At 39.0% G+C, this 14215-nt stretch overlaps 1 protein-coding gene across 4 annotated transcripts in view; it reads right to left on the bottom strand.

Annotated features, from left to right (window-relative positions):
* LOC113581251 (glutamate receptor ionotropic, kainate 5) overlaps positions 1 to 14215 on the bottom strand; it is a 65519-nt gene that overhangs the window by 26642 nt on the left and 24662 nt on the right. For all 4 annotated transcript variants that reach the window (XM_081696885.1, XM_081696891.1, XM_081696881.1 and 1 more), the window contains exons 4-7: positions 7075 to 7239; positions 3615 to 3779; positions 2754 to 2851; positions 2325 to 2490 (exon numbers count right to left, since the gene is read on the bottom strand). In XM_081696885.1, coding sequence (XP_081553011.1) covers positions 2325 to 2490; positions 2754 to 2851; positions 3615 to 3779; positions 7075 to 7189 — 544 coding nt within the window. In that variant the 5' untranslated portion in view covers positions 7190 to 7239. The remainder of the gene's footprint in view (positions 1 to 2324; positions 2491 to 2753; positions 2852 to 3614; positions 3780 to 7074; positions 7240 to 14215) is intronic.

The raw sequence follows: 14215 nt of genomic DNA, 5'->3' as shown, positions 1-14215 counted from the left end.
TTTTGTTAAAAAGTTATTATTTAAAACATTTTTAAAACTCTTTAAAGTTTTTTTATATCATTGTTCTTGGAGTGTAAGGATAATGACAAAAAACGGTTTCTAAACTGTGGGCAAAAAGCTTTAAATCTGAGACTGTGGTTAAGAACATATTTAAAGTTATTCTCGTTCTACAATTTAAGGATGATCACTGTGCTAGTGACCTCTCAGGAAACAATCCAGTTCTGTCTTATAGTTCTCTGAGTTCAATGTGAAGAACCAGTTATAACCAAATTTATGTTTAAATTATTTTCAGTGATGAGAAAGGGGTGCTAAACATCTAAATGCAGATTTTTGTTGCTATTTTAAATGATATTTAATCATGCTGAACCATTAGAAATCTTCATATGTGGTGAATTACTACAAGTCAGAATTTGCTCTCAACCATACTCCTGTAAATTAAAGCCAGTGACTATTGAATGAAGCGACTTTGAGTGCCGATAAAGGTAAGTCTGTATGTGCAAAATTTGTGGGCTAAGCCCCTACAGAATCCATATGGTTACTCTGCAGTCAACAAAGCAGCACCTTAAATGCACAACTACTACGGTAGGCATCCACGAAGAAATGCCCCATTTCCAGCATATTCAGTCATTTGAGAAACCACACACACGCACACACGCACACACACACACACACACACACAAACATACACACACACAAAGCAGAGGCACACTCCTGTACACAGAAGCATATGCACTGGGAAAAGCTCTTTTACATAAAGTAACAGATAAGCATAAAACCACATAGATGCCTACACAAACAGTTCCAGATAGTGACATACATAGATACACACACACACACACACACACACACACACACACACACACACACACACACGCACGCACGCACGCACGCACGCACGCACGCACACACACACACACACACACACACACACACACACAAAGCAGAGATAAGCATAGAAGCATATGCACAGGTACATCCACACAACATTAATAAAACATGAGCAAGCTCTTTTACATAGAGTAACATAAACCTACAGTTACATAGTGGCATAAGTGCACACACACAATGATACACACATAGACACACACACACTGGCACAGACCTGACTAATTGAGTGGAAAGCAGTGAAATCAATAGAAAGATGTCTATGGAGCAGTAGACAATAATGCTCAGAATATTATCATCACAAGCACCTAATCTTGGGGTAGTCCTGATTGCAATGAAGAGTAATCTCATCACTAAGCAGTAAAAGAGCACTCACAGCAGTACAGACAGGAACTTCGTGCCTAATTTTACTGAGACACACTACTTTAATGTATTATCCACTGTTGTGTTCACTAATGTTTTACATAAAGGAAGATTGATAACATTAACTCCAACCTAAAATATTCCATTGGTTTGGTCGAAGATTTGGCTTTCACCAAAGAAAATAACTAACCATTACTTTTTAGGCACTGAACCATCTTACTTTGTTGAGTTAGTTACTCACATACTACTTTATGCACATTAAGCATATAAAGCTTCAGAATAATGTCAAAATAAATAAAAAGGTGCCACTATCCTCCAGGATCTAATTCTTGTATTTTTTAAAATATATTTTTGACAGCTTCATTATTACTTTATATTGCTTGCCTGAACAGACATGCTCCCAGATCCAGTTAAAAAGCAGGAAGAATAGTATGTGACCTCATACTAAGCAACTGGTAAAACTGATGATTCAGTTTTAATTGCTACATTTGACATAGTACACCACTTCTTCAATATACTTTTTAACTGACTGACATCAAGAGCTTTTACTTTGCCTTTAACTGATCTAGCATATATTTAATTGTATAACAAAACCTAGATGCCAACTTTTCTAAAACATATGACAATTATATGGTGTGGTTCAAGGAACTATTATTGGTCCACTTTTATTCTCATTAAGTGAAGTAGTCATTAAGTGAAAGTTTATTATTTAATGAGTCAGTAGCAAGAAAAATGTGGATGCAGCCTTTTACTATTAAATCATAACATTTTTACAAACCTTTAACAAGATTATCCACTTAGATTATTACATTAAAATTTCTTTACATCAACCAAGACACATTTATCTTAGAATTTATATTACATTTTTAGAATTATAATTGCCTGTATTTTCTACTACATGTCCATGTTCTGTTTTATATCACTTCAGCTTTTTTAAGGTTGCTTTTACCACAACTTTCTTCAAAGGTGCAAAAGTTGACTGTAATGCCCAAACCGTAAACTTTGTAATATTTGTTGGATGGAAGGACAAAAAAGAAGGGAATGGCAGCAATAGAGAAAGTGGCCAGCAAACTCACACTCAGCTTTGGCACAGATCAGACTGGATATGGGGTAGCTGAAGGAACGCAGGATGGCACCAATGGCCAAACTCAGGTCCTCGTTGCTGGGATACAGTGTCACTGAGGCAAAACGCAGATACGGCAACCGGGGTGTCTCCTCTGGGCCAATCTTAATATGAGGGATCTACAGAGAAACAGGGCCAGGTGAGAAAGCAGAAAGCAAGAGCAGGTAGAATGATTTCCAACTACAGAAGGTGAGAAAAGAAGGTTAAAGAAGGCAGAAAGGCCAAGAAGTGTTGTGGAGTAGGATAGATAGAGGGATAGGGGGAAGAGATGCAGAGTGAGGAGTGGTGGAGAGAGAACTGATATTTGTAAGTCGTAAACTGCAGGTACAAGTGTTGTTGTATTATTTGTATTTTCTTGTATATGTACATTCTTTTTCCTCACCTCCTTTTCTCCGCAAATATGACTGACAATGGATCCAGAAGTTGGGCTAGAGGCGGGGCCTATCACAGAAACCACACCCTTCGGCAAGATCTGACACACTGAAAAAATGAAAGTTAGACAGAAATTTAGATTAAATAGATGAATAGGAGAAAATAGACAGAAAGACAGAGAAAGAGACAGAGAAAGTGAGAGTGAGAGAGACAGAAAGAGAAAGACAGAGAGATGTAGTGGGCAGAGAGAAAAAAGTCTACGTCTTGGAGGAAGTCCAGTTCTGTCTGTCTTACTAGATGATATATCAAATAAGGAGTCAATGCAAGGCTTTTTTGATTAATTATATCAATAAGCACTCTGAAGATTTATGTTCAGCCTAGTGGAGATTGCCGCTGTCACTTTGGTAGAAAAAGTGTGTACTTGTGTGTATGTGTGTGTGTATGTGTGTGTGTGTGTTACTTTCCCCTCACAAATGTATACCATTCAGATGCGACAGTGCATGAAGCCCTTAACAGCATGCATTGGCATCTGCTTTTCCCTGGTGCAGTGCAATCAAAAGCACATGGTACAACTTCCCCAAATCTCCAGCTTCCTACTTCTCTGCCTAAGTAAGCATATTTAGGTGCCAAATAAGTCAGCAGTGTTACTAGAGTTAACCAAGATATCCACACACACAACCCACCTCTTGCACATGTTTCCATGTCATTGCTCAGTGCTCAATAAATAGTGCGACAGTTTGCTCTGGTTCTGCAAGCACTTGGGTGGACTTGGGTGGTATATATGTCTGAGTGAATGTGTATGTTTGTGAGTGTGTGTGTGTGTGTTTGTGAGTGTGTGTGCACACATGTGTGCAGATGTGTGTGCACTCACTTGTATCCGTTGTCTCATACTGTGAGTCACTCTGCAGCTCAAAGATGTCCACTTCCACCCGGGCACAAGCCAGTCCATCCATCATACTGTTGATGTTCTCTCGCGCGAGCGCCAAGGCTAAACGTTCCCCACGCCCACATGCTGACTGGTCATCTAGAATGGCGGCTGAACAAGGACACACCGGATAAACCCAATCACAGATCCAAGACCACATTTCTGCTATTCTTTGTAGTGCAAGACGTGTCCTATCACCTCTTATCTATTGGAGCGCACAGATCATGGTTTTTAAGCTTTGTTCACGGCCAAACAAGTCTAGGAAAATTCTAAATGGGTTAGACCAAAGATACATATGTTGTGGTTCAAACTTGATTTGGAGGTGGAACTGAACATATTATTATCCTACAACATTGTTATCTCGACATTCTAGTAACTGCAGTTTGAAAGTGACAATACAGCTGGAACTCCTCAGAGGCCCGGCCATATACACTACCATTCAAAGATTTGGAATCAATGCTTTCAGTTATATAAAATAAGATAAAAATATATGCATCTACAGAATTATATTGTGTTTGTATAGATTACTTCAAAATGAGCTGTATAATATTGAGAATGATTAATTAATATAAATAAATTCTGGAATACTTCACATTGGAAAGTGGTGATCAAATCTCAAGGTATATACTCTAAAAGTAAAAGTAAAAATCATACTACACACAAATTCAGAGAATTATTCAGCATTTAATACCCTATATTACATAAAGCTAAATCTAAAAATACCTTTGGTATTTGGTAAATGGTATTTACATTTACATATTACATATTATTTAGATCTACATATTATTTAGAACTAGATTATTTAGTGAAAAAAATAATGATAAAATTGAAATACATTGAATAAAATATGTCAGGTGATTCCAAAATTTGAATAAAATGTACAATATAATTTATGCGGTCTACTGCAAGGGCAGGAACTGGTGGGGATTCTGATGAAATAATAAAAGCAATAAACCCACACATCTGCCACTTTCCATGTTCAGAGCTGGGGTGTTGAGTTATCCCCTAGGATACACAGTGTTCTTTGTGTAGAATATCCTGTCACACATAGGAAGCAGGCTATTTCTTCAAAAATCACACACTTAGGATGCAATTTTTTCTTGCTGTAATTATCTACATTTACAAGAAAGTGTTCGTGAATCCTTTGGAATTACCCAGATTTCTGCACTAATTACTCATAAAAGTAAGTCTATCCTTAATTAAGTCACATCAATGGACCAACACAATTTGGTACAACTAATCACATCCAAACAGCTGTAGCTTTAGTCAATACCAACCATCATTAAACATTCCCAGACCAGGCTGAAAAAAAGATATGTGAGCTGTGAAACAGCTATACCCCATCATACTATTTCCACCAAGCCTTATCATTAGGATGATGTTTTGTGAGGCGATTTTTCCCTCCAAAGACAGCATTGTGCCTTTCTGCCCAATAATTCAACTTTTCTCATTTGGCCACAAAGCTCAGGCTAAAACAAAACTGTAAACCATCTTTTGCCCTCTGAAAACATGCCATAGTGTTTGTGGGGTTTGAAAAGCAGAAGGGTTTGTCTATGGTGTGCATTTGTGAACACCTTTTTGTTTACGATAAGTTAAAGGGAATTCTACTACTTCTTTGCAGTTCACCTAGGGTTCCCTTTACCTCTCTGAGTATTGCATGAGTATCTTATGAGTATTGCAAGAGTATGGCATCTTGTCATGGTCTGCACCCACTCATTAGGAGATCAGAGACAGCAGTGTATTCAGCCTTGTTTCTACACTTTGTCTTATTGGGGACTGATGAACACTCTGGCCTTTACAAATGCTTTGGTGGCCTTTTCCAGCTTTATGCATTTCTGTAGTTCTTTCTCTCAAACCTCATGATTTTACTTTTCAGGGCAAGGTTTACATTTCTGCAGGTCTTTTTCTCAGACCTGTTGATATTACTTTTCAGGCCTTAGTTTACATCTTAGTTTACCTCTTTCTTGATAATAGCAGACTTTGCCAATAGCCCAACTTTGCAACTTTGTCTTTTTTTCTTGAACTCAGACCTCCAGTCTCATTTCATTGATTGGAATACCTGACACAAATTAGATCTAAGAGACGTAATTAGCCTAGCCAAAGTGAATGTTTAAACAATGTGGTCAGTATTGTCAAAGTAAAACTGTTATCATCGGCTAAATGAATGAACACAGTACAGCCCCAAGACACCAAACAGACCAAACAGAGGACATAATGTCGCAAGATGCAACCCTAAACGCCGCATGAGAAAACAGAGTAGCGAAAATGAGCAGAGGTCAAACATGGAGGTAAAATATCTCATGAACATTTGGTTCAATGATCTGTACTATACTGAAAAATTGCACACAAATAAGCATTCAAACTGCACTTGTGAAATGCAATTCAAAATGTAGCAGAAGAATTCTTTGTACCGGTTTGCCTCCTTGGTAAAAATACCACACCATTAATGCATTTTAGTTAGGGTAGAGCCCTGTTCGAGTTCACTTGGCATTATCATTGATGTTCCTATTGACATCAATCTTTGGTTTGATCTTAGCATGAGCACCAAGCAAACCAGGACTAAAATGCAAGAATTGATCATTTTCTGGTTTAGTCTGAACCAAAGGAACCAAATTACAAATATAAATGCAACCTTAAACTGAACTGAATTGATAAGCTTCCATATATTTTCTACTGTGATGGGAGTGATAGGAAAAAGGTTACAGACCTTATGAAATCTGGTTTCTCATATCAGGCAATTTTGCTCACCTTTGTTATCTAGCAAAGCCATTTAAATCACAGAGATCTAATTTCACATCAACTGATGGAAAAGACAGGAAAGGCCATTTAAGACATTGAAAAATTATGATACATTTTATATAAAACAAAACTAAATTAAACTAAAATAGATTTCTACACCACAACCCCTGTTGAGCTGGACTGATGACAAGAACGCACAAGAAAGTAAAACATTACAATAAGCATTATTTATTCACTGGAAAAGTAATATCTTCAGGAAATAAAGTTTCTCTGAGAAACCCATTTCTTTGTATGTGACAGTCCTTAGAAATCTCCCGGAAGAGTCAACAGTTAGTCTAAGGGCAAAATCTCTCCCTAGAAATACTTATCACTATAGTCAGGTTTAAAGAGAAAGTTGAAGAGGTAATGGCAGGTATTCTTGTACTGGAGATCTGACCTCCCTATTTAAAAGGAACAGAAGTTCATTCTTATTCAGCATACCTTTTTTGTAATATTCAAACAGAAGTTGATTTCAGACCTTCTTTGTTTTCCATGTAGCAGACTTGGCCACAAACTGACTGGGAGTTCATATAAGTCTCCTGGATGTTGAATAGTGGATTGGCTTCTTTATTCTTTGCCTCAGGGTCACTTAAAGCTTGGCTTCTCTATGATTGAGAGGATTTCTCACCCATCCTAATGGCAGTGAGGGCAGGTGCCTGGCTAAGGGAGGACACAGCCATGCTCAGCAGCAGGAGGAGGAAGAGGAGGTGAATCGGCAGCAGCAGAGCTGGCAGAGCCGGCATCTTCCACTGCTCCTCATGGAGAATGATCGTCTGGCTGCCTGCACCGCCACCTGTGGTAGACAGGAGGAAAGAGTGGCAACAGATTCATCAGGAAAAGGCCTCAGAAATTTAGGAATATTTCTATTAAAAAAGAGAGACGTCAACTATTAATTTGTTTTATTGTTTTCATTTTTTAAATTGCTTTACTATTTTTTTTCCACAGTTTTGGCTGTAAAAAAAAAAACTTGAGAGGGTGATGGATAATACATGGTTTCCTCACATCTCACACAGCCTAATCACTGAATCTTTTAAAACTGCCACTAACACTATATTGTAGGATACCTGAAAGCGGGTACTTGCCTAATTCTGTATATATTATTTATCAGCTAATACCAGCCCCACCCAGTGAAAGCATTGAAATGAAATGTCATTCTGAATGGAATCTAAATGAAGTGAGAGAGGGAGTTGAATGGGAAAGAAGAGAAGGAAACAAACAGATAGAGGGATGATTTACATTTCATTTTTATTTCCAGCACTGGGTAGATGCACTCATACAGAGAAGAGGAGAGAAAACAGCAGTGAAATGAAAGATGAAAAGTGAACTATATATGCCAAGACAAATAGTGAGCAGAAAGGGGTTGCGGGGGTGGTAAAGAAAAAGAGTACCCACACAGAAACACACAGCAGTAAACGAGGACATCGTACAGTTGCTGAGTGGGCATAAAATACAAGTTAAACTGTTTCAACCACTTAACTGCCTGCAACCCACATGCATCAAGCCTCTAACAGCAAATGTAATTGGTTACTAAAAGTCCCATTAAAATAGCATTGGATGGACAAACAGATATATACACTAATATACTGTACATTTTACAAGACTCATAGAAAACATCCATTATATATCAGAATAGGTGTCTTTCTCATGAGGCCTGATTTAATTATCTCTTGTCTTGATATGGTAAAAGCCAGTAGACAGTGCAAAAACAGTCACTTGTACTGAGAGCACTCAGTGTATTTGATTTTCATTCAAACATAAGCAACTTAATGTCTCACTAGCTGTCATCCTGTAAATCATTAAATCTAATGAACAAAAATGGACTTTGCAACTTTTGTGAAGATGTGATTGCTGATCAAGGGAAACTAAATTTCATTACCACCTTAATTATTATTATTATTATTTTTTTTAAGAATTTTCCTCATAATGTCATAATGTTTGTTTTAAATTTGTCACAACAAATCATTTAAACCAGTTTTACTTGGGAACTGTCACTCATGACCATCAGGCCCAGATTCTTTTCCATGGGCTATACAAGAGCTTTCTTTGCATTCCTGTCCCCTGTCACCTCGACAATAACAGGCTATAATGCCTCCCTGTGTGCTGGAGACATTACCAAGGCTCATACCATGAAAAAAGCTGATATATTTGCCTTACAGACAGCAGCAATGATGCCACTTTGCTATTTTGCGGCCTCAGACACCATAACGGCAGGATAATCCTCTCATTTAACTGCAGACAGACAGCATATTTCTCCCTCTTTCTCACCAAATGATGATGAGAAATGTGTGGGAGTGTGTGCGTGTGTGTGTGTGTGTGTGTGTGTGTGTTTTTGGATTTGTATTTTAGTTTATTAAACTGCTGCAGAATAAACATAAAAACAAACTGGCAAGCTATGATGGCAAAATGGGCAAGAGAGGTTTTGGAATAAAATGAAAGAGAGAGCGAGTGCCCCATGGGGGTAATAACTATGCATTCAGTAAAACAAGTTTCTATGACATTTCCTTCTTTTGTTGTGTCTGTGTACAAACAGTATTAGTGCACAAGGACAGAAAAAAGAGAGCAAAATAATACAGCCTGAGATCAAAAGGGGGGCAGAAGACATGAGGAAGGTAAGCTTCTCTGAGGGAAACAATGAAAGCAATGGATCGCATGCCAATGAAAAGAGAAGAGAGAGCCATAAATGAGTCAGTGACCTCAACAGATGGGAAGATTGTTTGAAAAGTGTAAGGTAGCATCAGTTATTAAAAGAAGCAGACACATCAGCTGCTAGCAGCCGTCAAGTTCGGCAAAGCGACATGAGCTCGACCCTCATGTATGGTGGAGCCCTTCCTTCGGCGTTGGAATGAGACAGCATCACCCTGAAACACCTCCAGCCCTGAATGAGACAGTCCTTCATCTGGTAGCAAAATGATAGTCATTGCAGCAGCTTCTGTGCTGTAGTGGTTTCCACTGCTCAGTGGCGATCTGTACTACAGTGGCCCACCCACTCCCTGCCCCCAACTTACACCCTGCTTGTCAAAGACAGGTGAGATGAAACCTTTGGAGATGACTTGAGGCCTTACAAGCCACTCAGATTTCCTCTGGTAAACCCACCAACCCAGATGCTTCATTATAATTGGATTTTAACACGAGAGTAGCTAAAGCGAAAAGGCCCTCCAGCAATCAGACCTTGTCTCTTGGTCCCTGAGGGCATCATCCTTGTCATAAACAGTTATTTGCTATATTGTTTTTTGTGGTGAAAAGACTGTGGACAGAGAGTAAGTCTAACTATGATGATACTATGCTAAATCTGTGAGCAGGCATTTTGTAGGCTTGTTAAGGGTTCCAGTGCTTAGCCTACAGATGTCAAACCCTTAAATTCTGAGCTTGTGCAACAAGACTACTGAATGCTATATTGCCCTTGCACAGGGGTGTTATCTATGTTTAAAAGTTTTAATGTTATATGTACTGTTCATGCATTATAAGGAGCACATCCAAGACATAATTCACTATGCACTGTAATAAGATTACAGTACATAGTTTCAGTCCACTTGCATGTATGATGATTATGAATGAATTCATTTATCACTTATGGACATTATAACCCAAGATTGCACAGCTGACAGCAAAGTCACCAAATCACACTTTGAAGAGGGATGTAATGCCGAACAAGACTACATCAGTTGGCCCAGTGCTTCCCGGCTGGGTCTTTGGGGAGCACTGATGGCCCACATTTTTGCTCTCTCACAGCTCCCAGCACACCTGAGCCAAGCAATTAAGAACACTGAATACCTAGTACATCTGCACTGGGGTACAGCAGAAATATGCTTGTCTACTTGAGGTATGGGGGAAAAAGGAAAACAGAATATAAAAACAAATAGAACAGGGGTGAGGACGAAACCTAGATACCCAGGGACTCAAGGAAGATGGAAAGCCATGGACAAAGCAACACTTGGGGCAACACTTCTGCATTCATTGCCACTGAGTTGTCAACCCTCTGTAATAATAAAGATTTAGATTGTAAACTTTACCAAGAGTACGTTTCCCCACTTCTGTTACTTAGGCTTGCTTCACTGACTTTGATCATTTACTACCCTGGAAAACTCCCACTTCTTTTATTTGAGTAAACCTAACATAGTATAATAAATAGAATATGCAGTAGAACTCCAATCAAAGGGGCCTGTGAATTCTGCCTCCTGCCCAGACATAATGTCCTTCTTTGCTTTTTGTCCAGATCCAATTAACTGAAAATGACCAAATATTGTGAAAAACCATCTGCAATGAATTTCACCACTGTAATTATGGCCTGGCACATGCAGAATCACCAGTAAATGCTGTTCTATCCATTTCCTAACTGGCAATTGATGCACCAGTATATCTAAGGCTTTCTATAGACGTGTAGATGCTTGGTCCTTCTGCTGCCTAATGACATTACTTTTACAGCATTTGGTAGAAGCTTTTGTCCAGAGAAACTTCATTATATATTTCTCAGTTTGAAAGTGTTTGTGCTCTATGAATTGAACACACCACTTTGGTATTGCTAGTGCTATGTTCTACTGGCCTGCTCTTCCAGGTGAGCTACAGGAACACTGACATTCATACCACGCAAGAAAGATGAGGTAAGTAGAATGTAAGTAAAGTGTGTCAAAAAGCATAAAAGATGAGAAACATTGGGAGACAAGACATTTCTGCCTGTTTGGATTAGCAATTTAGAGATAATTTATCCTCCATACAACATTTGATACTGTCTGTTACAAAGATATGGCACAGTAGTAGCCATCACTGACCATTGTATTGTTAGGTTATCTAATTATTGATTATACTCCTATACTGAGATTACAATTAGCATTCAATAGTCATCAAGGTTATAATTGTGTTATGATTTGTAAACATTTAGCTGATACTTTCATCCAAAGCAACTTACAGTTATGATTGAGTACAACTTAAGCAATTGAGGATTAAGGGTCTTGCTCAGGGACTCCACAGTGGCAACTTGGCAGTAGTGGGGTTTGAACCAGCAACCTTCTAATTACAAGTCAAGTACCTTAAACACTAAGCTCTCACTGTCCCACTGCAAGTATTTTCTTGCACATCAAACATGACTCAACTCAAAGGAACCCCATAAAAGCTGATAGCTATGATAGGGGGTTTTGCTATGGATAAATTAACTCTCCGGTCTGAAGACAGCCGGATTACATGAGTGGGCAGAGATTACAAACCGCACTGCAGATGTGTGAATGTGGATTACATGCGTATCTGCTGTTTCCAGGCATCAAAGCCTGATTCCAGACACAAAAAACAGATTTCAGACATAAAACATACTGAGTGATTAAAAAAATATTACTTAAAAAAAAAAGGGATTATTGTGATGGGTCTCTGGGAATTTGGTCACATCTCTGACCATTTGGGAGCAGTTGTCGCCTCTTGCAGTGATTTTGCAGCTGTTTGGTTGCCTTCTTTAATTTTCACCATCCTCCCAGTCTTGTGGGAGAGGAGAATAAGCAGTATTATATCTGCTACTGAAGGTGAAGAACCCAGCCAAGTTTTGCTATGCTTTAGTACACTGCAGCATAGCTGTTGATGTTGCTATGGTGTTGTCACCTTGATCATTCTGTATAATAGTGTTACTTTGTATACACAAACAAAGAGAGAAAGAAAGTGTGAGAGAGAGTGTTCTCTTTCATAGTCCTGTTCAAAATTACACACAGATTTCTACCCTAGTCTCCTAGGGGCTTTTAGTGGGATCTCGGAAGGGCAGCAGTTCAGCTAGTGTGCATGCCTCTCTTTGTTATCAAGCCTGAAGAACAGATGGCATTTTTTAAACATGTTGCTGGAAATGCATTTTTTATATTGGATGTTACAAATTATTTGGTGGATTTCTGTATGTGTATATGTGTGAGTGAGAATGTGTGACCTTTTGTGTGTGGATTAGCAGGTATTCAATGAACTAAATTAAAGCATTTATGCAGTTTGAATTGACTGCAAGCAAGTGTTGATCGGAGGAAAAAAATATTTCTTTCCAATTTTGAGTGAGAATCACTTTAGTACAGGAAAAAGGTTCTCCATCTGTCTTCACCCTGTTGAATCCTTTCTGTTGTTTTCTATTTTCCAATACCATAGTACCATAATATGTTCCCTGTAAGCTGCTTTCTTTTCTCTTGCTTATTGCTGAGAGCTTCTGCACATTTCCACCTGCCCGCTTGCTCCAACACGCTCCCTGCACTCATCCACTCACCCCTGCCACACCCAATTTTCCCTCTGACTCCCCCCCCCCCCACTGTGAGAAAATGGATTGGGGCATCAACGGGTACAGGGGGCTGTGAGCAGGGGCGATGTGCTCCAGCAGCTGCAATGCCAAGCGCCTGTTGCCCGGAGGATGTTGGGTGCAGCTGGAGATGGGTCAAGGCACTGTCTGCTGAAAGCTGTGCCTGCCACCCACCAAGCCTGACACCTCTTAACACCACTACATGCTCTCCGGCTCCAGTCATTATAGCTCACCAGCTAGAACTGCCACCATTCTGATGCTACACTGCCTATCCCACAGTAAGGCAGGGAAACTGGGAAACACACAGAAGCACACACTACCAATGCTTTATATCATTTATAAATATAGCAATGTAACAGTAGTTTATTCTAATCATATTTTACTGGGACCCAGATGTTTATTGTAGATGATTATTTGCTGGTATTTGTATTATATATAAAAAACATAGTAAACTGCATAAAGCATGTAAAGATCCCATCATAAGATGTCCCATGCAACAAGATTACTTCAACCTAAATCTCAGCAATGAAAATAAGAGATGTAAGAACCTGTGATCTTTCTCTTACAGCTACTTGCATTTACCTTCACACTCTGCCCTACCCATTGCTGGAAATCCTGTGCGAAGGAACCCATCAACAGTGCTAATGAGATGGAACTGCTCTGCCTGATAGCCTGAATAGGTCATTCAGCAGTGAGATAGGATATGGAGCGGTGGAATCAGAATTATCATCACAAATTATCATAGTAAAAAAAGTAAAATAGTAAGATGAGCTTCAACATATTACAGAACTGGGGAACAGATTTTTAAAAATCTTTATTCTTCGGGTCTTCTTACCTTTTGTGTTGACTGTTGCACATGCTGTTCCATTTTACATGTGGTAAATGTGGAAGCAGATGTGGTAGAATGTCCTTATCAGCTGGTTCTGGCCTGCCTTCTGAGAAACAGCATCACAAATGTCCTAAAAAGGACTGCAGATGTGCAAAAGTCTGACTTCTACACCTTTATATTTTTCTGCTTCAGTGCCAGCTATGCTGTTTCCAAGCATTCTCTATTTGTTACCAATAGCAACCTTAATGGTGCTGCGCCTTTTGGAGCCCACAGGCTTCATGACGACTAAATGATCATTACATTTGACCATTAAGAGTGAAACAGCAGGACAGAGAGGCAGAAGAAAGAAATATTGAGCATTTGTTCACCCAGGATTCTCTTAAACAGGTTAAATAAGTTTAACATAATGATCATGGTGCCAGTCCCAAAGGGTCTTGTACAAAATGTCAGACTCTGCTATAGAAGTACAGTGAGGCATGCCAAGAGACTAAAGGAAAATTGACACATTTTTTCAGCCAGTCTCAGATATTGTGTTTATTCATGCTGAATGATGTTGCAGCACAGAGTGAATGAATTGTGAAGTCTTGGCTTGCCACATAGACACAATGTTCTGAGTATCACTCTGAAGATGAACCAGAGAGACTATGTAACATGTATAATGTAAAGGGTAATCATCCCGTTTACAATTGTAAACTA

The sequence above is a fragment of the Electrophorus electricus genome, chromosome 2 (assembly GCF_041902795.1).
Source record: "Electrophorus electricus isolate QZ-2024a chromosome 2, ASM4190279v1, whole genome shotgun sequence".
Taxonomy (NCBI): domain Eukaryota; kingdom Metazoa; phylum Chordata; class Actinopteri; order Gymnotiformes; family Gymnotidae; genus Electrophorus; species Electrophorus electricus.
Note: the sequence above shows the minus strand (reverse complement) of the source record. Positions and strands in the feature narration are given on the sequence as shown.